This window comes from Dipteris shenzhenensis, chromosome 4 (genome assembly GCF_047967505.1).
Source record: "Dipteris shenzhenensis isolate YYH24624 ecotype China chromosome 4, Dip_SZ_1.0, whole genome shotgun sequence".
Lineage (NCBI taxonomy): Eukaryota > Viridiplantae > Streptophyta > Polypodiopsida > Gleicheniales > Dipteridaceae > Dipteris > Dipteris shenzhenensis.
In genome coordinates, this window is record NC_141599.1 from 46,585,016 (window position 1) to 46,590,367 (window position 5,352).

At 41.0% G+C, this 5,352-nt stretch overlaps 1 protein-coding gene across 1 annotated transcript; it reads left to right on the forward strand.

Moving 5' to 3' along the window:
• The first annotated feature begins 3,295 nt into the window (after positions 1–3,295).
• LOC147902959 (small ribosomal subunit protein eS27y-like) lies at positions 3,296–5,000 on the forward strand. Its single transcript, XM_087374073.1, has 4 exons — positions 3,296–3,446; positions 4,245–4,346; positions 4,510–4,538; positions 4,651–5,000. The coding sequence occupies exons 1-4, from the start codon at positions 3,444–3,446 to the stop codon at positions 4,775–4,777; spliced, it is 261 nt and encodes an 86-aa protein (XP_087230199.1). The 5' UTR covers positions 3,296–3,443; the 3' UTR covers positions 4,778–5,000.
• Positions 5,001–5,352: the final 352 nt, after the last annotated feature.

Sequence of the window (5,352 nt, forward strand, 5' to 3'; positions counted from 1 at the left end):
TGATGAGTGAAGGGATGAAATAATTCTTGGTTTCTTAATAGAAGGGAAGAGATGTATCGATACTTTAATACTAATATGATGGATGAAGGGATACATGTTTATTCCATGGCTTTGCATAATGAGGAACCCTAAAGATTGGATAGATGGTTTTAAAAATAGTATTTTGAGTCCATGAAATGACAAATACTGTAGGATCAATGATTTTGAATATTGTAATCCATTAGGGTATTTGATCCATTACCGACTCCTTCATTGGTTTTTAGGTAATCTTTTCCTTTAAAAATCTGAACTTTAGATAAGGGGGAGATTAACATTGACCCAAATTCAAAATAAATTCTAAAAGAACCTTGATAACTTGAGTATGCATGAAGTAGACAATATGTCTTGGATATGCTTGGAGTAGACAATATGTCAGAGTATCGACTAGATCTAGGGTTTTAGAGGACGCATCCTCAATATTGATGAGATAGACTCGATTTGCATGATGTTGCAATCACTACTGGAGTCCTACCTAAGTTTTTGTGTCTCTCACAAAGGCTTTGAGAAGCAATGCTCAGCCACTCTGGTTTGAGGAGCTTGTGGGGTTGTTATTGTAGGAATTAGAATACCAATTCATGCACAAACATAGGTTGCTCATCCAATTTATAAACTAGAATGATCGATCTCCCTTTTGGCATAGATATGCAAAGAGAAAAAGAGCATGCTCTTGCATAGGCTTCCTAAGTTTCCAACAATTTCAGTACATTCCAGTGCTCATGGAAAACTTTTCTCCCAACCATTCAAAATAAAGACACCTCCAAGTTTTTTGGTAGTCTGCCCCTCGATAGGATCTGGTGAATGGTTGAGTGTGGTGAGGTCTGAGTATAGGTTATTATAAGCGCCTTTGCATGCAAAAGAGAAAGCAAATGATTTTTTAAGGGGAGTTGGGTGATTAAAATGCAATTTTTGTAAGATGATTTCCATAAATGGCAATTCGAAATATACAACTCAAGTAACCTTTTTTTCAAATTAGATGTGGAAATTCACAATAGAGTTCCAATCCTCCATTATAGCACTGACGCTGTGCTAAAATGAATAAGATGAACTATATTCATGGGTCGGCCACCACGAAGAACTTGAATGCTAACATGAAGTTTTGATGCAGTCTTATGCAAAGTGGAAGGTGTCAAGTGTTGTGGAAGAATTGCCCTCATCGTCATGTGGGTGAACGTTGTTCGCATAGCTGGTTTCCGTATCTGTCATCACAAAGGACTCGTAAAAATAAGAAATTGAATAGATGTTTTGAACGTTCGTAACATTGTAGCCAATACGAGTAGTTAGATGCAAAGATAGAGAGAAAGAGAGATGGCAAGTTTGCATTTTCCCAAGGAGGTATTGATGAGAAAGGTGAAGATGGACGTAGATGAAATCGGGGTACTAGAGAATGTTGTATGTGTGTGCCCACACACGTGGGCATGCATGTGCATGTGCGTGTGTGTGTGCGTGGATGCGTGAGAGAGAGAGAGAGAGAGAGAGAGAGAGAGAGAGAGAGAGAGAGAGAGAGAGAGAGAGAGAGAGGGAGGGAGGGAGGGAGGGAGGGAGGGATAAGTTTGTGTTTGAAGAGGTCTCTGTGAGAGAGAGGGAACATCAAAGAGAGGATGTGACATCACAAGTAGCGATTGTGGAGGCCACAACTTCTTGCCATTGGAGCAAATCCGTTTTGGATGTTTTGATTAACAGTTGTTCATGTGGAGTAGATCCCAAAAGCATGTTGGTGGATATGCCTCGTTTGCATAGCCAAAGGTGGCCATTTCTCTCAGGAAAAACATGATAAGTAAACCCGATACGACATCGTTGCAAGAATGTAGCAAATAAACCAATCGAAAGTAGTTAAACTTCGATTCGTAGTAGTGAAGAGGACTCCAACATCACTCACTTGTTTGCAACACGGTAAGTTGAAATGTAGCTTCGATCAATGGTACCTAAAAGTATGATAGAACAAGGATATCGTTGCAAGAATGTAGTAAACAGACCAATCGAAAGCAATTAGACTTCGATCCGTAGGGAAGAGGACTCGAACATCACTCACTTGCCTGCAGCACGGTAATCTGAAATGCAGCTTTGGTCAACCGTGCCTAAAAGCAGGACATGCAAGAGCATAACAAAAACACTCTTTGTAGCCGGGGACATGCAAGAACAGAACAAGAAAAACCTTTGTAGTCGAAGACATCTAGCAAGATTTGAGAATAACAACTTTACAATATTGAAACAGTGGAGAAGTAATTGCATCGCTAGTTTGATGGTCCATATATGGAATCTGGGGAAAGTCGAGGATGTCAACTAAATTTCTATTTCTAGTTGATTGGGATTTCTTTTAATGTTGATATATGAATGAATGATAGGGAGGGATAGGGGGATGGGCAAAAAATGCAGAGTTTTGGAGGGTTCTATAGTGAAGGCAGGTAAACTAGGGATGTAATTAGGTGAAGAAAAGTAGAGAGGATGGATGGTGAATGAAGAAGGAAACTACAAAAACGATATTGTGAGTCATAGGAAAAGCTTGAAAGCTTAAAAAAAGCACAGTCACAAGAAGAAGAAGAAGAAGAAGAAGAAGATGATGATGAACATCATAAATCGGAAATAGCATGGCTCCGAGGTGCGCAAAGTGAGAAAGACTCTGATGACACGCTCGTCTGTAATAGCTAAAAGTTAGCTGCACATCCCCATTCAAGTCACTATAATTGATCTACATGCCAAGTGACAATTTCCCACTGTCACATCCTAGCTATGGCTGACAACAGGTGCCAACTTGGACCAATACCAGCATTGCATAACAATTGCCCAAGAAATTCAAAAAACAAAATAAATTTCTCTTCAAAAATGTTGAATCGTCATTATAGTCTTCCTCAAGGGGGCATGCCAAAAATCCTTGGGGTAGGCCGAAAGTGTAAGAGTTGTGAACTCTCAAAACAAGAGGCCCATGTGGTCTTATTATTATTATTATTTAACGCACACACCCACTCACCCATCCGATTTGAGCCTATCTAGGGGCACCTTGCCGTGGTTGTACTCCTTGCAAGGATCGAATGCCAGTCGTCGCCACCCCGATCGACGCTTGCGTCGTATAGCTGGGCTGTCGGGACATTGGCATTTGCTCTCCATCCTTGGAAAAGCGCATAGGGAAATTCCCAAGGGTAAAACTAGGTCGGCTAGAGAGGAGGAGGGGGGGGCCCGGGGGAAGATTAGGGTTTTGAAGATGGACGGCAGGGATGAGAGATGATCTGACGGTGAGAAAAGTATGTGAGTATTCCATTACATTGTTACTAGGAGCACCAAATGTTTTCTTTTTCCGGCTCACGCCATAGCTGCTGCTCGCTAGTCTGCTGCTTCCACAGCCAGCGAGCTCAGCTTTCGCCTTCCGTCTCCTCCTCGTTTCCTATCCTCCATCGCCTCCACGGATCATCATGGTGAGTGCCATCCCCTTATCATTTTACTTTTTCCCCTTTTGTAGTTTCTCTTTTCTGCTTTTGATTGCTCTGTATCTCGGTTTTCTTCTGTTTTCCTCCTCCGCTCGTTGCCAGTTGATTCCATTCCGTGCCCTTTCTCTCTTTCCCTGTAGTATGGTGGCACTCTTTGGATTTTGTCCGTATCGTTCCTCTATTAGGACAGCGCACTCATCCAGGGGGAGTAGAGTATTACGGTCGCTCCGAATTTGAACGTATTGCATATCATGGTGACGATGACCTTGAGGCAGATCTGAATTTTCTAAACCTGTGAATACCTTTGGTGGTGTGAGGGTTGACGCCTTCCTTTCTCAAGGAAGTTTGGAATCGTAGAATGCATTTTTGGCTGCAATTGCCGGATAGCAGCTGGTTTAGTTTGCTTTAGCGGGCTCCTCTTAAGAAGGCTTGGCCTGAGTTTGAATGCGAGTCCCTTTATATTGCAAGGGCAGCCCGGTAGATTTGGCTGGTGGTTTCCCGATCCTTTGGCCTTGTGCAATAGTTGTTACTCCCAATCCCTAGGAGACGGGAAATGATTTTGGTTCGTTTAAGTGTGCTTCTTACCCAAACATTTGTTCTTTTACTGCTGATTTGATTACTAGGGTTTAATACCTCTGTTTTATATTTATAGTTCATGCTTACTGTGTGAGGTGGTGTGTTGTGCCGTTTGATTTCAATTTATGTTAAATGTACTCCTGCTGTTTTGTTTTACTGTCTCTACATCCAATGATTTGAGTTATTTGTTTGGATGGAATTTCTGATCAGGTTCTCTCGAATGATGTCGATCTATTGCACCCTCCAGCAGAGCTCGAGAAGAAAAAGCACAAGTTGAAACGTCTTGTTCAGTCTCCAAACTCTTTTTTCATGGTATCAGAAATCATAATATTAGCTGCAATGCCTGTATATTATATTCCATGGTTATCTGAAAGGCTTTCTTAAGACTGTCGTAGCAATAGCTTCTTATAGGTAACCAAGATCTCAAGCATAGCATAACGTCTTGACTAAATCTTTTGCTGTGCTTCTTCTACAGGATGTTAAATGTCAAGGATGTTTTAGCATGTAAGTATTTTCTTGTTTATTTGTTTATTATGACCCCTTGGTAGGATCTCTTCTATGATAAAACCCCTTTAGAGCACATATGTATTTATTGAATTCTTGCCTTGTCTCGCAGAACCACTGTGTTCAGTCACTCTCAAACGGTCGTGCTATGTGGAAGTTGTTCAGCTGTCTTATGTCAGCCTACAGGAGGTCGTGCTCGACTAACTGAAGGCAGTTCATTCAGGAAGAAGGGCGATTGACCAGTTATTGAGATATGGTGCTTCAGTTTTTATGTCTATTTGGCATAAACATTGCAGCTCATTCCTGCGGCTACCATGGTGGAAGTATTCATTGCTCCTTCTAATGAGGGACAAGCAAAGGGGTGACAACATCCTTCTGTCACCACTGCTTTCTGTTTGATGCTATGAGAATTGTAAACAAGCCATATATCTGATTGTGGTTTAATGGTTATTGCTTTTTATAGCTCTCCGTACTTGATGGCTTAAAATTTGAGTTGTTGTTATGGCAATTTTGAGGCTATAGACTTTTATAACACTTGAGCAAGAGCATTTCTGTGACAGCGGCTTATTATATTAAAAGTAATGCAGTCTTGGGTTCTTTTTCTCTCTATATTGATACTGTCCGTTTCATGGCGGCCTTTGACAGAGGTATATTCATTGTTGGTGCCTTGTATGTTTTGCCTCCTGTTAACTATGTGTGTTTGCAGTTTTACTTGACCATGTTATGTATACAAACAATATGTAAATACTGATATGGATAGACTTATGATGTATCCAAACAACCACCAGCAAATCAACAATTCTTAGCCAAAAAT

Coding starts and splice junctions, on each gene's coding strand:
- LOC147902959 (XM_087374073.1), top strand. Junction 4,347..4,509: donor CTCCAAACTCTTTTTTCATG/GTATCAGAAATC, acceptor CTTCTTCTACAG/GATGTTAAATGTCAAGGATG. Junction 4,539..4,650: donor TGTCAAGGATGTTTTAGCAT/GTAAGTATTTTC, acceptor CTTGTCTCGCAG/AACCACTGTGTTCAGTCACT.